Source organism: Pipistrellus kuhlii, unplaced genomic scaffold, assembly GCF_014108245.1.
Source record: "Pipistrellus kuhlii isolate mPipKuh1 unplaced genomic scaffold, mPipKuh1.p scaffold_m20_p_10, whole genome shotgun sequence".
Classification (NCBI taxonomy): domain Eukaryota; kingdom Metazoa; phylum Chordata; class Mammalia; order Chiroptera; family Vespertilionidae; genus Pipistrellus; species Pipistrellus kuhlii.
The window spans coordinates 10,828,629-10,851,599 of record NW_023425405.1 but is presented as its reverse complement, the minus strand read 5'-3'; the positions used below and the strand labels follow the sequence as shown (position 1 = coordinate 10,851,599).

The following is a 22,971-nucleotide window of genomic DNA, read 5'->3' as shown; positions in this document are numbered from 1 at the left end:
CCTGGAATCAGCAGCTTGAGGGAAACTCGTCCAGAGTCAGAGATTCCCAGCTGATCTCTTAAATAACAGGAAAGCTACTGGATCTACAAAGGCCTATATGTAGGTGGGTAAGCCCACAGATGATGACAGACATAATTTAGATTGGCTTGCTTCTTAATTCCACAGCGTTTCTACGAGCATGGACAAAGCCTGTCTTTGAAAGAGGCAATGCCTTACTACAAAAGCTCTCTTAACTAACCTTCCCTTAACTGACCTGGACTTTCTGTAACTCACTAAATCTACTGGCTGGTGACATTAGAGTGATTGAGGGCCACTATGGCACACCTGTGTTCCAGTCTGGAATTGTGTTCCAGTCTGTTGGGTCATTTGTTTCTGACTCCATATTTATATATACTGGTTGTGCTTGTGATTTTAATCATGTAATTTATTAATGCTACATTAATAATTAAATATAAATGCAAAAAGTATGTCTATAAAAAGAGATGAAAACTTTAAAAAGGTTTAATAAGAAAAAAATGACTGCAAAATAAATATGAGCTGGCCAACTATAATAGAAGAGGAAGGCATATATCACAAAAATCTAGGGTTCCATGATTAGAGTTTCTAAGTCCTCACACCAAACAGGAAGTTATGCAGCTCACCAGAATATCACAGATCATGATGCCCATACATCAAAGATTTGGAAATACATGCCTGTTTCTGTGTTTAAAATTAAAATATTTGAAATAAAAAAAATTAAATCCCCTTCTCTAGCCAATGTTTTTAAACAACTAGGCATTAAAGTCAGATGGAATGTTTCCAGTATACCTTAATTCTGAATATAAGCCAAGTATTTGGACATTTTTATTAAATACATTACCTCAACTCTTCTACACTATTAGGAATTATTTATAGAAAAATTAGAAGAAAAAAAGGTAAACAAGATCAAGGCAAAGGGAAAGGAAAGAGAAGCCAGGAGTAAGATTGGAATACAGAGGCATGCTTCCAGGTACACTTTCTAGACATGAACGATTTTGGGCACTGAGCTTCCAATAATCAAACAAAAGAGGAAAACTATCAGAAATAAGTTTTTCAATATTGATCAATTAAAAACAAACCAGTAACCTAAAAAAAAAAAAAAAAAAAGTTTAAGAAAGAAAAAGAAACCTCTGAGTACTCTCTGTTATGCTTCATAAAGGGACACTTTATGCAATACAGTATACAAATCATCACCTTACGCTGAATACTGAGACTACAACAAGGAATAAAAAAGACAAAAACCACTATCTTTAAGGAACTTAATGTCTAGTGAGCGCTGGTCTCAACAATATCACTAAATTTCCTATTTCTCCCAAATTTAACTGAGTAGTTTACTCCAGAGTCTATTTAGTAAAAACAAACCTAAGAGGGAACTCTGTGCTTCTCGGGTACCCTGCCAGACTGGTCTAATTCAAGGTAAATCAATAAAAAAAAATACACTACTTATAATCTAACTAGAAGAACCAAGAAGTAGAAGGTCAAGGTTACCATTCTTGGCAGGAACCTTAAGTACAGATGCACACAAGATGTTGTCAATTATGACTAATCAACTGTGATGTTAACTGACCAAACTGATTAAAAGCATCTTCTTACCAAGAACATTGGCTGGACATAGTTACCCAACCTCTGCAGAAAGGCAGGCTAGCCTGAAGGATCAATGCAGTTGAAACCTCAAGGTTTCATGGCATGGGCATAGGCATGGCCAGGACACCCTACGCTGTAAAAAATTTTAAACCAGTTGTTTCAAATTGTCTTTAAAAAATCCTTATAGAACATGCCCAGAGAAAAAGAAAACAAAACCGAAAGGGAAAAAAATAAAAAAGGAAGAAAAAAAAAAGCAACAACAAAAAGAACACTCCCAGAATATCTAATTTTAAGCAGTATAAATTTACTTTAAAAGTATACCTCGGCGGTAACTAAATGGAAAAAAAAAAAAAAAAAAAAAAAAATTCTACCCTAAAAGATTGTTAGATAAACAGGGGAGAAAGCCATCTGCCAAAAATAAAGATGTGCATTTTTACAGTGGTGATGTTGTTTATACCAGGAAGTATTAGGAGCAGTTATCTGCGGAAAGGATTCCTTATTTGTGACAGTAAAAATTTTAATATAGGGAATATTAATATTCCAACTCTACATAGTAGAGTAGCTTGCATCAAGCTCCTAAGAAGTGATAATGAATTGATAATAAATATTTCTAGTAATACAGATAGAAGGATGATGACAATATTGCCTATATGCTCCCATTTCAAAATTATTACCTAATTTGTCACGAAGCTGTAACAAGCATGATATCTGTGATGGTGTTGAGGTAATGACATCAAAAGCCTATATTAAGTTCCTCTCAGCAAAAAGGAAGCCTCAGATTGTTATAGGAGTGGCAACAGTGGCTAAAAATACTTATTTCCAAATGTGGTAACACGAGTGAAGGGAAAGGTTCCTGTTTGGTGGGAGAGCTTCTGGAAGGTAAATTAGCTGCAAGATCCTCTTTCCTTTCAGAGGCTTGCTGGAGCGAAGAGGTGTTTCTCCTAACGGGTTTCATTGTGCTTTCAGTAAGACAATTCCTGCTTTAATGAGAAACCTATTCTTGTCTTCCCTTCCATCATGCTCCCTTTAAAAGAAAAATACCAGTTTGGTAACAAACAGCACTTAAGATTGTTAAATAGAGAAGGAAACAATTACCATGCTGGTATATTTTATGCAGAGGAAGAATTGCTACTAGGAACTGACTGTTTTAATATTTATTGTGGAAGCAAGGCCCAGCAGGCTTCCTCCTTCCCCCATCAGATACCTCCCTCCATAGACTATTCATCAATCAAGCTTCAAGAGACTGTGGAATATAACCAGGGGACAGCCAGCACAGTATAAGGGGAAGACCCTGTCATCTACTGATTACATACATCTACACAAAGAAAATGTCCAATTAACCTCACTTCGTCTTCCTTCCGTTGTTTGTGGGGTGTTGTTTTTCTCTCTTTTTTTTTTTTTTTTTTTTTGGGGGGGGGGGTGAGGAGGGAGGGATGGATCTGTAATTGAACTACTTGGATAGTACCTAGGGCCTGATTGACACTCAATAAATGGCATTAATAGTAATAATGTGTGCTACATAGTGCCAAGTACACAGAGCTCAATAAATCTTAAAAAACAATAATGATGAAGTAAATGATTAGCTAGTGAGTGATTAAAAAGTACTTTGCAAACATAAAATGCTACATAGGCACACAACAATCATAAATCACTGTGCTAAGAGCTACGGAAAGCAAATCAGGGTGAGAGGAAGGAGAAATGTGAATGAGGAAAGAACTCTTATTGTAGTTATGATTGGGTAAGCACTCACATTCCTCCAATGGTGACAGTGGCACAGGTACGCTCTGAAAAGGCAGGCACCGTCTCTGTGGCTGGGCTGGCTGCTCTAATGTAGTCCACAGTCACATTGACCTGAAAATAAAAAAACAAGGAAGTTAAGGTTGGGACCCTGCAACACAGCTACTCGTGTCCAGACGACTGTGAAGACTCACCTCATTCATAGTTTGATTTTCTGGATCTAAGATTTTAAATAGCAACAACTGAAAGACAGCTAAGGCACACACTGGTCAAAATTATCTGCACAAAAACCTTAACTGATCGAAGACTGTTACCCCAAATTCGTAAATCTCAACAATGAGAAAATTAAAAACCCAAGTCTCACCAGAAAAGACTTAGAGATGGTAAACGTGTATATGCAAGATGCTCCACACTGTATGTCACCGGGGAAATGCAAATTAAAACAACTACACACCTATGCTGGTGAGGCAGTACAACAAGAATTCTCATTCATTGCAAGTGGGAATGCAAAATAGTACAGCCACTTTGAGACACAGTTTGGCAGTTTCATACAAAACTAAACATACTTTTACCATACGTTTCAACAGCTGAAAACTTATATCTTCACAAAAACCTACATTTGGATGTTTGTAGCAGCTTTATATATTAAATGCCAAAACTTTGAAGCAACCAACATGTCTTTCAGCAGCTGGATGGAAAAATAAACTATGGTTCACGAAGTCAAAGAAATGTTATGCAGCTCTAAAAAGAAATGAGCTATCAAACCATGAAAAGACACAGGAAATACAAAAGAGAAATAAGCCAATCAAAAAGCTGCATACTGTTTAATTCCAGCTATGACATTCTGGAAAAGGCAAAACTATGAAGAAAGTAAAAAGATCAGTTGCCGCCAGGGGCTAGGAGGACAAGACAGGGATGAACGGGCACAGCAGAGGGCTTTGTCGGCAGTGAAATTACTCTGTAAGCTCCTATAATGATGGATATATGTCATTACACACTTGCCCAACGCCACAGAAAACACATCACTGAGAGTGAACCTTAACATAAGCTACAGGTCCCTCAATTATAACAAATGTACCACTCTGGTGGGGGGCTGTGAGAGAAGGCGGGGGGGATGAAAACTTTGTACTTTCTGCTCAACTTTGCTATGAAGCTAAACCTGCTCTAAAAAATATAGTGGCTGTGGTTTTGGTTTTTTGTTGTTTTTTTAAGGCGACTGAAACGAGAGAGAGAGAGAGAGAGAGAGAGAGAGAGAGAGAGAGAGAGAGAGAGAGAGAGAGAAAGAGAGAGAGAGAGAGAGAGAGGGAGAGAGAGAGAGAAAGAGAGAAAGAAAGAAAGAAATGCTGTACGTGTAAGGCCCCGCAGAAATCACACTTGACAGAGCAGAGGTTCGCAGTGGCTCACAGAACTCCTCCATATTATGGTAACAGAGTTCTTTAACCTTCAGACTTCTCTGAACCAGTTTTTTTTTAAATGCTTCTACAGAAAAGTTCCGCACAATTTCAGTCTACCATAAATTCTCAAGGACCAAGGGAAGAACTACCAAGAAGAACAAACAAGAAGACAATCCCAAAGATGCTGGGAACTGGTCTCAGAGTATGTGAATCTAAACAACACAGCTAACTACACCCAATTCCAACAGAGTTGGAGTTAGGAAGTTTTCAAAACAAGGACAGAATGGACCTGAAGAACCTTTATATTCTGAGTTACAAAAGGGTATGTATCTGCCGAAGCCGGTTTGGCTCAATGGTAGAGTGTTGGTCTGTGGACTGAAAGGTCCTGGGTTCGATTCCGGTCAAGGGCATGTACATTGGTTGCGGGCACATCTCTGGTAGGGAGTGCGCAAGAGGCAGCTGGTCGATGTTTCTCTCTCATCGATGTTTCTATCTCTCTATCTCTCTCCCTTCCTCCTCTCTATGAAATATTAATAAAATACTTTTTTTTTTAAAAAAGGGTATGTAGCCAGTTTAGGAAGTTAGTAACCTAAAATAGGAAAGCTGCCTAACCCCAGTATATATTAAATAATAGTGGCTCGGTGCACAAAATTCATGCGCGGGGATTTGGGGGGTGGGGGGGGTTGTTCCCCAGACAGGCTTGCACCCTCTCCAATCTGGGACCCCCTTGAAGGATGTATCATACTACTGCTGGTTTACAGGCATTGGGCCTAAACTGGCAGTCGGACATCCCTCTCACAATCCAGGACTGCTGGCTCCAGATGCTCACCTGCCAGCCTGCCTGCCTGATTGCTCCTAACCACTCTGCCTGCCGGCCTGCTCACCCCCAACTGCCCTCCACTGCCGGCCTGCTCACCAACAACTGCCCCGCCCTGCTGTCCTGCTCATCACACCTCCCCTCCCCACTGACCTGCTCACCTCTACCAGCCTGCTCACTCCAAACTATCCCCCACCCACTGCTGTCCTGATCAACTCCAACTGACCCCCATTGATGGCCTGCTCACCCCAACTGGCCCCCCTGCTGCTCTGCTTACCCCCAATGGCCCCTGCCCTCTCATCCTTGGCTTGATCACCCCTCAGCAACCCAAGGTCCCAGCCCCTTCTTTTTATCTTTTCCCGCTTATTTTTTCCCAGCACCTCCTTAAGCAGTGGCCAGGGCCGGCTGGAACAAGTATCTATATAGGATTGGTTTATCTTCTATAATTGAAATTTTGTAGCCTTGAGCAGAGGCCAGGGCCAGACAGGGTGGGCAAGGAGCTTAGCTTCCTCCATCACTGGGGCAACACATGCCTCCTGCTTGCTCCAGCTCTGTGGCCGGGTGCCATCTTGGATGGATTAATTTGCATACTTGCTCCTGATTGGCTGGTGAGTATGGCTTGGCATAGCGGAGTGATGATTAATTTGCATGTTTCTCTTTTATTAGCGTAAGATATGGATTATGGACATACTGAGCAATGCTTTTTTCTCTGTGGAATCTTTTGAGGTAAACGTGTTTATGTGTCAAAAGAAACAAGTATGTGACATCCCTTAGCAAACACACAGGGTTTTGTTTTATAATTAAGGTATATGCTTGCCTTGGGTCATGACCAAGTCTCATACCTGTACGGAAGAGTCACGTTGGATCAAGCAGCCTGAAGCCACAGCTTGAAAGTCCAAAATTCCATTTTCTAAACATGTCTTTAGTTCCCACTGATCAGGTTAAAGTTAGCCTACAGCACTAGCATCAAGTTCAGCCACGCTGCTGGTGAACACCATTAAAATCCTTTCAAACTGTCTGTTCTTCAAAAACTCATTTTAAAATGAATATGAAATTTTTAAAAGGGCAGCTGCCTCACAACTCCGGCTGTCAGATCACGCTCTTGAGCACTCCATCTAGTCACATTTCTAAAGCAACAAGGAAAGTACAACCAATGGACATAAAACTCTGGAGAGGGAGGGTATTTATGGGAAGGAGGGGGGGAAAAAAATCAATAAAATATATTAAAAATAAAAATAAAATAAAGCAACAAGGAGCCATGCCAGAGAGAAAGCCAATTAAGAGCTAAGGGTAAAAAGTATTATCATAATACAGCAACACAGAAAAGAAGACAATATAAAGATGACACCTACAGTCAGGTGTCTTCACTGAAATTATTGCTCAGTCTTACCCACTTTTCTAAAGCTAAGGAGCTGGGGAGAGTATGTGAGAAACATGATCAGGTTGGGTTGGAGTGAGGATGAACAACTTATACCTCCAATGAAGAGGTTTCAGTAGTTTCCACGTGGGCAGCTAACCAGAGTTAGTACAGGCCCAAGACAGGGCAAGGAACAGGAGGTCCACACACAGAGGGGCATGGCTGACTCAAATCCTGCAGAGGGGAAGAAGGTCTTTACTATGCTGTCTACGTTGATACAACTGACTGTCCTCTGGCAAGGCCCTAAAACCAAGTTACAGAAATAGGAAGCGGGTCAGAAGTGCACTTGGGTCTCCGCTGGAGTTATGACAAAATCACACAGGAAATCAGCAGTGTACAGAGCTAACTCAAGGGTTCCCGTACCATGGAATATAAAGTAAGTCAGGCCACATTTTAAAAGGGCGTAACTACTTTGGCTCAGTGGATAGAGCACTGGCCTGTCAACTGAAGGGTCTCGGGTTCAATTCCGGTACAGGGAACATGCCCAGGTTGTGGGGTCGATTCCCCAGTAAGGGGGCCTACGTTTCTAACTCTCTTTTCCTCTCCCTTTCTCTCTGAAATCAATAAAACTATATGTTTTTTAAAGAGGGCATAGGCACATGTATGGTTTAATTAGGGGGTGAGGGCATTTGGTGGCAAGTCAAAAAATATGTGGAGCTGTGGAAAGAGGTCCACATATCCTTTCACTCAATCCATCTAATAAGGTCAAGCCCTCAATTCTATTACCATGGGAAACAAATTCATCCCTGCTTATAAATAAACTAAGTGAATTTCAAGGTTACCTTGTACCTACCAATGCCAAGTCTCTTCCTTAGCAGACAGTGGGGAGAGCAGCTCTTCAGTGCCAAATGCACTGCACAAAGTCACATTAGCTCTCTACCCAGAAGGAATGCCTACTCATCAAGAAGGACACTGGAGTGGTAGTGGTAATGATGGTGGGGGGTGATGATAACAAAAAATGAACACTGAGCATCTCATCTTCCAATCCAAAAGGCCAGAAGACATGCCATCCCAAAAATGACCCTCACGGAGATCAATGGGGAGAGGGGAAAAAATGTCTTTAATCTTCAATAACCAAAAGAACCAAGAGCTACATTTACCTGCTAATTAATTCTTTCCTATATCTAGAGAAAAAGAATTTAAAATAAGTACGAGATTAAAGAGCTCATTGGGGAGGCATCATATTAAAGAAAATCTCCAATACAAATGAGGCCCTGAGATTAGCCCACAGCCAAGTCACAACCTGCAGGAGCTATGACAAATCAGGAATTCAAGTCAACGTGTAATTAGCATTTATGTCCCTCTCCTGTGGATTCCCCTACCCTGGAGTTTTTCATCTCTAGATATTCTTCACTGGCTTTTCAATCATTTGAAAAGAAACACAGTTTAAACAGTTTCAATTAAAATAACTGCAAATATTACAACACCTTCATCTGAATCAACAACCTGAACTTTGTGGTTGTGGGTAAGTACTTACGGAATTACATGAATTAAAGAAAAGAGGGGCTTCGGGGGAGTTAAGGGAATAAAGCGGGGATATCTGTAATACTTTCACAATAAAGATAAATTTGTTTTCGAAGAGAAGTAATAGGAAAATGTAGATGTGGTCCTCATTTTTCAAGCCAAGGTACTCCTGGAATGTTTGGTATACAAGTGCACATTTTATACACACGTGACACAAAGCAGGACATGATCCCTCTTTACAGCAAAAATAAGGACCATTGGGCTCTTGTTTGGTCATAACTGTCATTCTCTTACAAATGAGTCCTATCACATCTTTGTTCTCACTTTTTTCCTACCTGGAAAGTGAGCACACTAGAGCTTTAGAGCATCGCCGAACTCTAGAATTCTAAAAGATAACTTAGCTAAAAATGGTGCACTACAGAGTGTTTTCTTGGACCTTTGTAATAATGAGACATGCTGAGCGTCTCTTAAGATGGATGGAAATGCTCTTCAGTTATATCTTTTAGAACCTCTCCTTTAGGTAAGATTAAAGTTTCCCTTCAGGCACACTCCAAACTAATGCAGCTATGCCAGTCAATGCTGGCCCAGGGTGGAATCTGAAGAACGACGAGATGCGCTCTGCACCTGCATGGAGAAACCCAGACCCCAGCAGGGGTTCGGGGGCCACATTCTCTGTTAGGATGCTCCCTTGATGCATCCAGCTCCCTTCCTTTTTCTTTTTCTTTTTCCCCCTTCATCTTGTTTTCAGTAAATCTTCTTTTGAATCTACTTTGCCTGATTTCTATCCTGGGGGGCAGGGGCAGGCTGGGAGGGGGAGATAAGAACCCCTTGCATTTACTACGATAAACGGGATCACATAGCTTGTATTCACTGAAACTGTTGTGCAGGGCCATGCAGTAGAAGGGTATGTAGGGAATATTTGTTTCATTAATGGACATACATAATCAGGAACACTTGCACACAAAATCCCGAAGGACACTTTTGAAATGAGAGGGTTAGGCATTTTGAAGACCATTTTAACAAGCTGCTGACCATTCTGATGCTTTAGATAACAAAAACATATTAATGTAAACTATGGGAAGGAATGTTTTAAAATTGGAATAAAGCTATAATCAAAGCCATTCCTATAAAAGACTAAGCAAGCAAAATATATATAATTTCCTACATCATTTGTTCTTCAAAGAGGTTCTCAAACAAAAAAAAAAGGGGGGGGGGAGCAGGCAATCTAATTCATCTTTGGTTCATTAGATTGTGGAGTTTTCCTTAAAAGCAATTTCAAGGACTAAGATGAAACAGAGAAACTAAGATGAGAACTTAGGACTGAATTTGTATCTCAGTCTCTTATAAAGACTGAAGCGGTTTAACACAAAAGATGAGTTTTGGGCCACACATAAGAAATTCTGAGGACCTATGAATAATCTTCATATACTAATCACTAGAACAGTGTCAACCCACCAAAGAGCTTCAACTTTTAGGATGCTGATAGTGAAATGACAATATCTGAACTACCTATGCCTAAAAGATAAGATAGGAAGAAAAGCAATTTCATATCCACATTTCTAGGACACAGACTCAGTTTAGTTTTAATATAACTAGGGCTGTTATGTGAGGCTATTTGGCATAAATGACATATAATCCCACCCAATATTCCACATGGCCAATCATCAGTTCACAAAGAGCTATAATAAATACCCTGCCTATCGAAATAAGCTCTTATATGACCTGTCAGTCAAGACAGGATTTCCAGGTCATCATGAAAAGCCTCCACGCACCCCAGGTACAGAAAAGACAGCATCATCCAGGCAAGTGCAGCTAATGCAGCCAGGAGACAGAGGTAAGTAGAATAAGATATTTTGCACAGCGTAGGTAAGAGCATGAACTCTGGAGCTGCTAAGCTGCAGGACTTGGTTCCTAGCAATTCTACATATGAGCCGTGTGAACTTGGGTAAAACCTCTCTGTGCTTCAGTACAGCAGAGACAACTCTGCATTAATATACATGAGCTATTTAGAGCAGGGCCTGACTCAGAGTAAGCTCTATGAGTCAGTTATTTTTAGATAAACACACACTGATTTTCTTAAAGGAGAGCCTGGAACAAAGTAAATGCTAAATAAGTATCCACGAGATAAAGAAATAAAGATGCCTAGACACATATATGCATAAATAGATGAATGCTGACATAAATCACTGGACGACTGAAATCGTAAGGCAGACAGACTCAATTATATATACTTTTCTCATAAGGAGAAAACCAGAATATATATCTCATACACATTCACTCCAACTTAGACATAAATGGGGCTTATTTGAAAAAATGATATACTATTTAGTATTTATTTAGTATTTATTTATGTATTTACTTATTTATTTTCCAGATTAATTTCTCAGGTACCAGTATTGGAGATTTTATTTACTAAATATAATTGAAACAGAGTGTAAAAAACCATCTCAATTAAAAGGTTAAGTAAAGATATTTTAGGAGGATACTCTTTGCCTTACAAGATTAAGAAGATAATGAATAAAGACTGACCAAGTTTCTATTTGTTTTGAAAGTAACATATTAATTTATGTATTCTTACTTTTTTTTCCTGCTAAAAAGCATCTTATGTAATTGTTCTAAGAATTTAAGTTATCTATTTTTTAAAATTTGAAATAACTTTCAATCACCCATTCATTAGATATAGGATGAGCTTCAAAACAATTTGCCGAAGAGGCTCATGGTCCTGTTTCTGGTCCCACTCTCAGCTAAGCACAAAGCACTTGCAGGGCTGGCTACTCAACACAAGAGGATGTCAAGCTTACCTCCTCCTAGGCAGCACAGAAAGAAGCTAATATGAATAGGGAAACTGAGGCAGGAAAATTAAACAAAGCCAAAAAAGGTTTGTAGGCTGCTTGTAGAAGATATTATCTTGAGAACAAAGGGTTAAAATCTCTTTTTCACAAAAGAATGCAGGAGAGGAGATAGGGAAAAGGGGGAGTGGAGAAGGAATCTTACAGTAACCAGAGAATAGATAGCTAAATCATCCAAAAACTAAGAGGGAAGAGGATGAAAGAAGAGAGCAGTTTATCTCATCTCACGGTTTAAACAGTGAAGCCAGCAGTCTTGGGTTTGTCACAATAAAGTTGCCAGGTGCTTCTCATAAATTGTGGAAAAGCTGTAACAAAGAAAGGAGGAGCCCTAACGGTTTTTGGCTCAGTGGCTAGAGCTTCATTCTGTGTATTGAAGGGTCCCAGGTTCGATTCCAGTCAAGGGCACATACCTCAGTTGCAAACTCCTCCCCAGTCTGGCCCTGGTCTGGCTCATGAAGGAGGCAACCAATTAAGGAGGCAGCCAATCAATGTGTTTTACTAACATCACACTGTTTCTGTCTTTCACTTTCTCATCCACTCTCTCTAAAATCAATGGGAAAATATCCTGGGGTGAGTATTTAAAAAAGGAAATAAAAATAACACAAAGGAGACCTTCCGAGTTCCTCTGTACCAGGCTCTCTAGCAGAGGATTAAAAAAACAAACCAACAAAAAACCAATAGACAGGAGGGTATAGGAAGCAGCAACTCCCCACTCCATTCACTCTTCAGATCAGCCGAGAGCCCATCTGAGCTTCATACACTATATGTGCAGATTTGCTCACCTTGCTTCTTTAATAAATGTGCATGCTTTAATTTTTTTAATTGGCTTTATCACAATGCAATAATCTAAAGTCTCTCATTTAAATTAATTTGTATGAGAAGATAAGAATTAAAGTCTTCTCCTTCTGACTCAGAGGGCTGTCAGAATACACCTCTCTAGTGCCTGCCACAGCATGGTGTCACAAAAAAAAATAATGAATCAAAAAAGAAAGCAACATACGTACCTTTACATTTTCTAATATCAACTTTTAAAATGAAAAATAATTAAGATGAAATTGTTTTTAAAAATATTTGACTAAAAACATGCAAAATATTATCATATCAAGATATAAACAATAAAAAATAATATTGAGATTATTTTCTCTCTCTGATAGGGAGTCTCTGAAATCCAGTGTTTGTTTTGCAAGTACTACAGCATTTCTCAATTTGGATCAATCACATTTAAAGTGCTCCACTGTGCATGCCTAGCCTGTCTGTTCTAGGCCCCATTCTTCTATTATACAGCTTTGGTGGTGCTTTATCTTCTCCTGGGAACTCTTGTTATCTTCTATTTTGTGAACCCTTGTAAACACTTTAAACCATATATGAAAAGCTATGGTTTGTAAAACCAGGTATAAAATGTTCATCCTTCATTTTATTTTAAAAATCTATTACCTGACAAGGCTAGAAAGATAGCCACTAATTTTTTCATTTCAAAAAAGAATTCCTCTAATTTATAACTACCATTGTGAAGTATACTCTGTTCAACAGTTTGATGAACTACTTTTCAGGAATTTCTATCAATTCAATGGTTGTCTTTTATTTATCCTTCATTTGATGACACGATTCTCGAATTCTTTAACATAGTGACCAAAATTCATTTTTAATGGATTGATGGTGACTAAAAATTTAGTTAAAGAAATGTTTCTGTAGTTACGAATAATGTTTCCGAGCACTGATATTATTAGAAAGATATTAGGAAGAAAATGAGCAACTGATAGGTATTTATTTTTATAACCACTATCCAAACCTGAAATATATATGCTCCACTAGCACATGTTTGAGCTTTGATATCTTTTAAAGTAAAACAACTTTTACTGATACACTGACAAATATTATACAACTAGAGGCCTGGTGCACAAAATTCGTGCACGGGGGTGTGTCCCTCAGCCCAGCCTGCACCCTCTCCAATACAGCATCCTCTCCAATATGGGACATCTCTCTCACAATCTAGGACTGTTGGCTCCTAATTGCTCACCTGCCTGCCTTCCTGATTCCTCTAACTGCTTCTGCCTGCCAGCCTGATCACCCCCTACCCACCTGCCTGCCTTCCTGATTGCCTCTAACTGCTTTGGCCTGACAGCCTGATTGATGCCTAACTGCTCCCCTGCCAGTCTGATTTCCTATAACTGCCCTTCCCTGCAGGCCCGGTAACCCCTAACTGCCCTCCCTGCAGGTCTGGTCCTCTCCCCAACAACTTCCCTCCCCTGAAGGCCCAGTGCCCCCAACTTCCCTCTTCTGCTGACCTATTCTCCTACAGGCTTGATCACTCCCAACTGCCCTTCCTTGCAGGCCTGCTCCCTCCCACTGTCCTCCTCTGCTGGCCATCTTGTGGTGGCCATCTTGTGTCCATTTGGGAGCAGGATCTTTGACCACATAGGGGCAGCCATCTTGTATGTTGGAGTGATGGTTAATTTGCATATTACTCTTTTATTAGATAGAATTACAATGCTAAGATAAACCAATGCTCACTTTCTACCTCTAAAATACAGCCTAGATGTATTCTTTAGCATCCCCTTCAAAATCACTGTAATTGGGCGCTGGTTGTTTATTCACAAGTATTCTTGTTGCTTTTTCCCATCTATAATCACCCTTTCAAACTCCCCCACAGGGTCAGAACTACCATGTTTCCCGAAAATAAGACATCCTCCAAAAATAAGACCTCGCGCATGGAACAATAAGACATCCCCTGAAAATAAGATCTAGCGCATCTTTGGGAGCAAAAATTAATGTAAGACACTGTCTCATTTTCAGGGAAACAGGGTATTTTAAGCCCTTTCTTTTCCATCAATGGAATCTCTATAAACAGAGTCAATGAACTTTTTTTTATGTATTTCTGGCAAAATTAACACTTTACTTCTTCTCTGCTCCCTCCCCTACCTTCCCTGCTGAATGGGCAGGTGCTTTTATCTGTTTTCAGGGGGAAAGGTAAAATTGAGCGTAACACAGGGCCCTTAGAGACACTAAAGCTCCATCTGACATTAGGTATTCACTGAAGTGGACATCATCACTCCACAGTAATCATGCAGTTTGGTAAATATTTAACTAGATGCATAACCCGGCATGATATTCACAAATATATGTGAATCCATTTCATATATACTAGTATCAAGAGTCATTAGAGATTAGCAAAGATTTCTAGAAGTAGTATAATAACCTGACAACAGCCATGTCATTAAAATGGACTGAAAATATACTGCAGTTTATTGTATAAGGTAATTAACAGGCATATATAAATCATTATGAAAATACAGTTTGATAATTGAAAATATTTTAAATAAATTTGATGGGAATCAGAGAACAGAACACTATTTGAAAATAACCTTGCAGCTGCCAGAATTTTCATTAATCCCCTTGATTCTTAAGTCCTTATAAACAAGCCTACAATATATCTAAAGTGAAATCTGTGTTGGTGCTCTGGTCATTATCTTACTCATTACTGTATCAATGTATAACTCATCGCAATACCTAATTTTGATATAAACATTGCTTGTCACTAAAAAGGAATGCCAGGGGCCCAGAAGCACCACTGAAAACTGCCCGTGTGTCCCTGGCATGTCTCTTCTTACTCCTCCTGAGAGCTGCCATCTCCTCCTGCCTGTCTCTAGAGGAGGGAAGTTGAGTGTGGTCTTTTCTCTCCTTTATAAAAGTGTCAATCACAGTCATCTGTGTTCATAGTGTCCAAGGTCAGCATCAGTCAGGAGAAATTAAATCACTTCATCCAGAACCTTCCCTGGAGGAGTTCCAGCCACACAAGCAGCACAAATATACAGACACACTTATGCCTTTGTGCAGGATATACACAATGTCACCCAGTCTTTAAAACAACACTAAATGTGAGGCTTACGGATATGAAGAAAGGGAATGTGCTTAATGACATCTGAAAAGAATTAGGGAGGAAGAAAAGGGATATTATTATGATATGGATAAAAATAAAGGTTGCATTACATTTCCTCTGCAAATGTATGCCAGTCTGTGAAATGTCTCCGTTCACCAACAGGCCAAACGGGGACACCTGTGCACTAAAAGTGAGGGCTGAAGTATTCACCTTGCCAAGAGTTCCAATAAATCCAACTGCTCTGGGGGCAGGGCGTTGTCTATTGTATATTGACCAAAGTGAATATAGAAAAGCCACCCTTCATTCATCACAGTTCAAAGCACACCCATTTCTCCAGCATGTCCATGAACTGGCATTTTGAAATCATTCGGACAAAGGAAATATAGATTCAGGTAAGATAACTAAAGGCTACAAAGAAAAATAGCTCAAGGATGCAGCTCTTTGATTACATTAAATATTTTCAGGTTTGTTGCTAAGAAAAGATTCCAAGATAGCAGGTTTTAACATCATAGGCCTTTCTTACTTTATACACACCAGCCTCTCCTTGTATTTCACAGAAGACAGAGGCCTAGTAAATGAAACACAGTTCTTTGATCAAAGGCACAGCATGCATAGAGCAGTAACACCTTAAGCCAATGTCTGAAACTACACACAGATACTGATCAAAGACCAACCTGAATCCCATCTATATCCACTTCGAAATCCAGGTCTCCTGACCTATAGCATAGCCACTGCTTTAAAAAAACAAAACAAAACAAACAAAAAAAAACAGGCCACAAACTAATTACTTATTCAGAAATTAGGTGATTAGCACTGAATAATAAACATAGGTCAAATGCAGTATTTGCATCCCAAACTGCCCAAATTCATAAAGTAAGCTAGGCTCTAGGCAGCTGTATAGACAAAGAAGCCTTTCCCCAGACTCACAGTTCTCCAGTGTCCACTGCTAACTTATCAAGGACAAGAAGGAAAATTATTGCTCAGGTTCTTAAAAAAAAATTTCAAAATAGAATTACCATAAGATCCAGCAATTCTACTTCTGGGTATATTCAATCCAAAAGAATTGAAAGCAGTCTCAGAGATATTTGCACCCCATGTTCATAGGACCATTATTTGTTTTTTTGTTTTTTTATTTTATTGATTTTTTTACAGAAAAGAAGAGAGAGGGATAGAGAGTTAGAAACATCGATGAGAGAGAATCATTGATCAGCTGCCTCTTGCACACCCCCTACTGGGGATGTGCCCGCAACCAAGGTACATGCCCTTGACTGGAATCGAACCCGGGACCTTTCAATCCACAGGCTGACACTTATCCACTGAGCCAAACCGGTTTCGGCCATAGGAGCATTATTTACAATAACCAAAAGGTGGAAACAACTCAAAAGTCCATCGAAGGATGAATGAATAAAAAGAATATACATAAAATGGAATATTAGTCAACCACAAAAAGGAAGGGAATTCTGCCACATGCTCTAACTTGGATGGACCTTGAGGACATTAGACTAACTTCAATAAGCAGTCACACACACAAAATACTGTACAATGTCACTGAAATGATTGGTCAAACTCAAGGAAACAAAGTAGAATGGTGGCTTCTAGGGGCTGGAGGAAGAAGGGAATGTGGAATGTTGTTTAACGGGCACAGACTTTCGGTTTTGTAAGATGAAAACATTCTGGAGATTGCTGAATGGCAATGTGAATATACTTAACTCTACGGAATTGTACGTACACTTTAAATTGTCTAATATGACAAATTTTATGCAATGTGCATTTTACCACTATTAAATGTGTCTGCTTGGCAATTCTATCCACACATTAGATAAGACAATAAATTAACAGCATGAGCCAGACAGAGGCCAGACAACTGTGATCTCAAACCCAGTTAACAACAAAATCTTTAGGCAATTCAAGAGAATACTTTCATCACATTTCCAGAAAAATAGATGGTCACCCAAAAAGAATAATAATTAGAAGACAAATCCAATAACCCATTAAAAAGGAAGGAAAAGTCTAAGGTAGGACAAATTAATCCACCTATCTTTTTATATTTCTCAGCTTTTTAAAAAGCAAAGAGCCAATTCAAGGAACATGTGTAGGTACCACAAGTCTAACTACTTACCTGCTTCACCATTTCTCAGGGGCAGTTGCAGAATGGGATAAAGTAGTCTATAGCTCCCCTCACTTCCTATAAAATTGTCAAATAATTTTGGGTGTCTTAAAGAACACATTTCTTCCATGAAGAGTAAATCTCCCTTGGAGATCTGTCACTGTAGATCTATCTATATGTTTGGGGAATTTTCATTGTGTCCCACCATAATTTTCCCACCTATATTCAGTTTTCCAGATGAATTTAATTACTGTTATCCATAGTTTTCTCAAAGTAACCTTCTTCCATTTCCGTGTGTTTCTCTATGTGGTATTTTTCACTGCTGGCAGGAATCAAAATCGGTGCATCTCTGGAGGTTAAACTGGCAACTGAACTAACATTTAATATTTGCATGTCCTTTGACTTAGCAATTCCACATCTAGGAATTTAGTCTATAGAAACACAGATATATGAACAAGCACTCTGTCCTTTGCATTCGTGGTAGTTTAAACAGAAATGCATAATTACAGCATGAGCTCCATGTTGGCAGTGATCATGGCTATCTGTTTGCCACTAGTCTATTTCCAGCATCTCTCAAATAAACTGGAGCTGTTGCAAACAACGTGGAGCTATACATTCTACTATGGCAGCAGTCTCTGATAAAATAATAATAATAATAATAATAATAATAATAATAATAATGATAGCACATGCACAATAGCATATATCATCCTATTGGGTGGAATAAGATTCCGAGCATAAACAGAATCTGGAGGAATATACCAAACACTGGTAGAAGGCTCACCTCCAAAGGTAAAATTGAAGGGTACTTTCAATATTTCATTATCACCATAAATCTCTGAGATTAAAATTTTTCAATTACATTTGGAAAAGGGGAAAAAGATTGATTTTTTAAAAAGCAAATGGGGGAAAAAAAAAAGCAAATGGTCAGTTGGAATAAAATATAAATATAAAGCTAACAGATGCTTTTATTTTTAAAAAATAAATGGGCCTCCTCACAACCAGAAACTTCAGTGTTACTATTTCATCACACTTCTTCCCAAGCAGAGGAAGGATCACCGCTAGGTAATGTCTGCCAACCAATAAGAGTTTTGCAGGGCAGGATAACCACTACTAGAAGGACACAATCGTGAGGGTTTCCAGGTGCCCAGTGGTGTACTGTTTCCATGGCAGGTGGGCATCAGTATCTGCAAATGAACTGCCAGTCTCACTGTGAGCTGATAATGATGCTGCCGCCACCACCTGCCTGCCATATGTTTTCCCTACTTGTCACGTAACAAGGAAGTACATTTTGGCATGCTGATCACTGACAAGTTTGATACTACTGGTTGGTGTTGTATTCCTCGCTGTAGCCCTACATATAGCTGAGAAATAGTGGATGAAGGATCTGTTAATTGACCATTCACTGAATCCCAACTTTTTTTTTTAAATATATTTTTATTGATTTCAGAGAGGAAGGAAGAGGGAGAGACGGATAGAAACATCAATGAGAGAGAATCATTGATCGGCTGCCCCTGGAGATCAAGCCTGCAACCCTGGCATGTGCCCTTGACTGGAAATTGAAGGGGACCCGGGACCCGGGACCCTTCAGACTCTATCCACTGAGCCAAACCAGCTAGGGACCAACATTTTGCAGCTAACTAGCATGGCCAGAAGCTAATATCTGAAGGGCTGTGCCCCATTCAATTCGTGCCCTGTTATCCTGTTTCCCATTAGTACAGTGGACAAAGAGCACAAACGTCCCACTGCAGGAAAGTCAGTTCATTCTCTCTCCATAAATCACCATAGGACAGTCAATAAAAACTGATGTCAACCATGGAGTTGCCTTTTTTTACTCTAATGTAATACAGATTAGCAGAGAGCGTGACATCATGAGTCACTGTCTCAGAGCAGCAGATAGTCTGAAGAAAATAGTAAAATATGGTAAAAAAAAAAAAAAATGTTTGGGGTACCAATAAGCTGCCTTCATAGCCACTGCCCCATTAATAGAACTCAGGACAAACACCAGAGCCACTGTTAAAGATTCCACAAATAACAGATAAAAGCTATGGAAAGATTCTTCCAAAAATTACAGTTCCCTATAGGCTTTTCCTTTTCACTGGCCGCATTTGCTTCCAAGTTTTCTTGCACACACTTACTCAAGGTGAACTGAACTATAATTCGGGTTTCAAAGATTTTCACATTTTCATCATTTAGCCTGTCTTAATGTATTCTTGGTAAAGACAGCAATGTAGCTCTCTCCCTGATGTGTCACATATGGTCATTTCCATGGGATGCTCTTCATGACCCAATTCCTCTCCTTAATCCAGCTCTAAGAGTCAACAGTGGAGAAACCAATAAATAAACATAAAGACCCAATGAGCGCTCTTGCATAATTCACCATGGAAAGAATTTTTATTCTTGTGCTATTAAAGGAAAGTCTCTATGTCTTTTAGCACAAGATACCATCTCGTTAGTTTACTCATTAGATAACTTTTTTAATTATAAGTTTGTTAATCTAATCATCGTCTGAGAAGATAGTTATATTTATACTAAAAAATCAGCAATTGAGGTGTCTAATTAGAGACAAGAGTTTATTGCAATCACTGGCCAAGAACTTCAAGCAACCTACCTAAGGAGAGACTTTCAAACAATCTCAAAAAAAAGCCCAGTCACTTAAAGAGTACATTCCAAAACAACCAGTAGGAACATAAAAATCAAACTCACTGCATAGAAAAACAACAAGCAAAAACGCCATATATCTCACACAGAACAGAGATGTTTATAAATACACGAGAGTACACTGGGGAGTTCCCAAGCCCGGCCTGCGCCCTCTCGCGGTCCGGGACCCCTTGGGGGTTGTCCGCCTACGGGCTTGTGGCAGGATGGCCTTCTGCTGCTGCAAGGCCTGCTGCTTTGAGCTTCAGCAGCTGCGGCGCATGCAATGGCTGGGCCATCACAGTCTGTCCTGTGAACACTGTCAAGTGGGTGGGTCAAAGACGGAGGCAGGCTCACCCTGAGTTGCCTGCACTTCCTGAGTCACTGAGTTGTTCAGACTGACTACAAAGAAGGGCACAGGGATCAGGCCTAAGCCAGCAATCGGACATCCCTCTTCCTGTCTGGGACCCCTCGGGGGATGGAGCAGTGAGCCAAGGGCAGGCGGCCAGGGAGGAACCCGAATGTGAGCCAGTCACCACACCTACTGCCACTGCTTGGTACTGCTGCCACAGAGTTTGGAGAGGCCCACCATGGTAGCTGCACTTGGCAGCCTTGAGCCTAGTTACTGGCTGAGTGGAGTGGCGCTCCCCCTGTGGGAGTGCACTGACCACCAGGGGGCAGCTCCTGCATTAAGCGTCTGCCCCCTGGTGGTCATTCTGGTCGTTCCGCCTTAATAGTCCCTTAGGCTTTTATTACCGTATTTTTCGGACCATAAGACGCACTTTTTTCCCCCCAGAAGTTGGGGGGGAAAGTCCCTGCGACTTATGGTCCAAATATAGCCTACACATATACTTTAAAAAAAAAGTTTTTTTACTTGCCCGGCTCTGTGTGGTCTCTGTGTGCTTCTTGCCCAGCTCTAAAATGGTTCTAAATGCTGCTGTTTACTTTACAGGGTTGATTACATGTGTTTATGACTGTGATGTTGGGTTTTAATGCACATAAAATATTTTAGGACACTATTTGTTTCAGAATCTTTTTTTCTTCATTTCCCTTCTCTAAAAACTGGTGCGTCTTATGGTCCGGAGCGTCTTATGGTCCGAAAAATACGGTATGTAGATTAAAAAAACAAAAATAAATCTAGAACATAGTGTCTCTTTATTTTCTCTGTAAAAGATGAGCCAAATGCACAGGCATGTTTACATTTATTATTACAACAATACTGTAGAAAAGTTCACCATTGGTTTTTCCACTGTGGACTCTTAGAGCTGGTTTAAAAATAGAACATGCAATAAGAAATAGTTATAACTGCCCTGACCAGGTTGACTCAGTGGATAGAGTGTCGGCCTGTGGACTAAAGAGTCCCGGATTCAACCATGGTCAAGGGCATGTACCTTGGTTGCAGATATATCCCCAGTGGGGGGTGTACAGGAGGCAGCCGATAGATGTTTCTCATTGATGTTTCTGACTCTCTCTCCCTCCACCATTATATAAGAGAAAGCAGACTTAGTAGAATTATGTGAATTCCTTAAATTTAAATACAGTTCAATTAAAGAGTTATGACAGGATCCTATATCTCAGAGCAAATAAAATCTGAAAATATAAAAATAGTAATCCACTGTAAAATCAAGTCATTTAAATCTGTTATACTATGCCTGAAGAGAATTAAAATCTAGGAGGGTTAGCCCAAGGATATTCCAAGTCTAAGTCATTTTAGAAGCTACCCTTAAAATAAATGGATACAATGCAGATGGCTAAACATGCTTCGTGTGGCTAGGACTTCCAGTACTCTGTTGAATAAGAGTGGTGAAAGGGGACACATCCCTATCTTGTTCTGTTCTTAGGGGAAATGGTTTTAGTTTTTGCTCATTGAGTATGATGTTCGCTGTAGGTTTGTCAATGATTCAACAATTAATAAAAGTTTTTTTGTCTTTAACACCTGTAAACTTTAGACCCTCCCAGATGTAGAAGTCTGATTTTATATGTTTAATTTATCAAGTTGATTCTATTAAACACTATGTCTGTTTATTAAAACACTAGAGGCCCAGTGCATGAAATTTGTGCACCAGGTATCCCTCAGCCCAGCCTGTACCCTCTCCAATCTGGGAGCCCTTGAGGGATGTCCGACTGCCCATTTAGGATCGGGCCTAGATGGGCAGTCAGACATCCCTCTCACAATCCAGGGCTGCTGGCTCCCAACTGCTTGCCTGCCTGAATTCCTCATTGCCCCTAACCACTTCTGCCTCCCAGCCTGATCACCCTCTGACCACTCTCCTGCAAGCCTGATTGATGCCTAACTGCCCCCGCCCCCCTTCCAGCCTGATTGCCTCTAATTGCCTCTCCTGAAGGCCTGGTTACTCCTAACTGCCCTCCCCTGCAGGCCTGGTCCCCCCTAACTGCCCTCCCCTGAAGGCCTGGTCCCCCCCCCCCACAACTACCCTCCCTTGCATGCCTGGTCCCCCCAACGGCCCTTCCCTGCAGGCCTGGTCATGCTTAACTGCCCTTACCTGTTGGCCTGATTGCTCACAACTGCCCTCTCTTGCAGGCCTGATCCCTTCCAACTGTCCTTCTCTGTTGGCCATCTTGTGTCCACATGGGGACAGCCATCTTGTGTGCTGGAGTATCATCAATTTGCACATTGCTCTTTTATTAGTCAGGATAAAATAACACCACACTACCATAGTTAAAAAAAATTAAGATGAACACGGATTGGTAAACTAAATCATCATATCATCAAGGAATAAAATGACTTAGTCATTGAAATCATTACATTAAAAGTTCATTTAACAAGGTGGGAAAATATTCAGGTTATACTGTCAATTGAAAAACTAAGAAAATATAGCCTAGCCCAGTAGTCGGCAAACTCATTAGTCAACTGAGCCAAATATCAACAGTACAACGATTGAAATTTCTTTCATGAGCCAAATTTTTTAAACATAAACTACTATATAGGTAGGTACATTGTTATTAACTTAATTAGGGTACTCCTAAACTGGCCTTTGCTAAAACTCAAAGGGCCAAAGAGCCGCATATGGCTTGCGAGCCGCAGTTTGCTCAATTGCTGAGAGTCAAG

At 40.1% G+C, this 22,971-nt stretch overlaps 1 protein-coding gene across 1 annotated transcript in view; it reads right to left on the bottom strand.

Annotated features, from left to right (window-relative positions):
- SND1 (staphylococcal nuclease and tudor domain containing 1) overlaps window positions 1-22,971 on the bottom strand; it is a 447,851-nt gene that overhangs the window by 243,642 nt on the left and 181,238 nt on the right. The window contains exon 12 of the mRNA XM_036426056.2: window positions 3,353-3,453. Within this exon, the coding sequence (XP_036281949.1) occupies window positions 3,353-3,453 (101 nt within the window). The remainder of the gene's footprint in view (window positions 1-3,352; window positions 3,454-22,971) is intronic.